General features: G+C 47.3%; 1 protein-coding gene across 1 annotated transcript in view; it reads right to left on the bottom strand.

Annotated features, from left to right (window-relative positions):
• The window catches only part of LOC106880446 (vitelline envelope sperm lysin receptor), a 2,984-nt gene extending 2,438 nt beyond the window's left edge, over nucleotides 1-546 (bottom strand). Inside the window, exon 1 of the mRNA XM_014930408.2 lies at nucleotides 354-546. Coding sequence (XP_014785894.1) covers nucleotides 354-471 — 118 coding nt within the window. The 5' untranslated portion in view covers nucleotides 472-546. The remainder of the gene's footprint in view (nucleotides 1-353) is intronic.
• Between the last annotated feature and the right edge of the window lie 164 nt (nucleotides 547-710).

The raw sequence follows: 710 nt of genomic DNA, 5'->3' as shown, positions 1-710 counted from the left end.
GCCCAGCATCGCCTTCCTGGCACTTGTGCCAGATGGCATGTGTCAAGACATTCGAGCGAGATCGTTGCCAGTGCCGCCGAACTGGCTCCTGTGCAGGTGGCACATAAAATACACCATTTAGAGTGTGGCCGTTGCCAGTACCGCTCACCTGACCGGCCTTCGTGCTGGCGGCACGTAAAAGCACCCACTACACTCTTGGAGTGGTTGGTGTTATGTTCCTGAAGGTCGGTGATGGTCTTCCTCGGTCACGAGTGGACAGCCATGATCATGCATGTATGTATGTATGTAAGTATGTATGTATGTTTGTATGAATGTATGTATGTATGTATTAATGTCTGAAACTGTCTACTTACCCCTGTGTCGGTAATACCGATGAACACCATTTCGGCACCGTGCCACAACATAAAGATCAAGGTCAGAGGTCAAGGCAATCATGTTGTTACATTTGACCTTGACATTAATGTTGTCCATGTTGAATTTGGCAGTGGTGGCCACTACTGCTGCTAGAAGGAGGGAGACTGAAAAAGGGAAGATAGAGAGAGTGAGAGAGTGAGTGAATGAGTGAGCAGGTGAGTGAGTGAATCATCATCATCGTTTAATGTCCGCTTTCCATGCTAGCATGGGTTGGACAATTTGACTGAGGACTGGTGAAACCAGATGGCTACACCAGGCTCCAATCTGATTTGGCAGAGTTTGTACAGTTATATATA

Source organism: Octopus bimaculoides, chromosome 29 (assembly GCF_001194135.2).
Source record: "Octopus bimaculoides isolate UCB-OBI-ISO-001 chromosome 29, ASM119413v2, whole genome shotgun sequence".
Lineage (NCBI taxonomy): Eukaryota > Metazoa > Mollusca > Cephalopoda > Octopoda > Octopodidae > Octopus > Octopus bimaculoides.
This window is presented reverse-complemented; position numbering and strand designations above follow the sequence as displayed.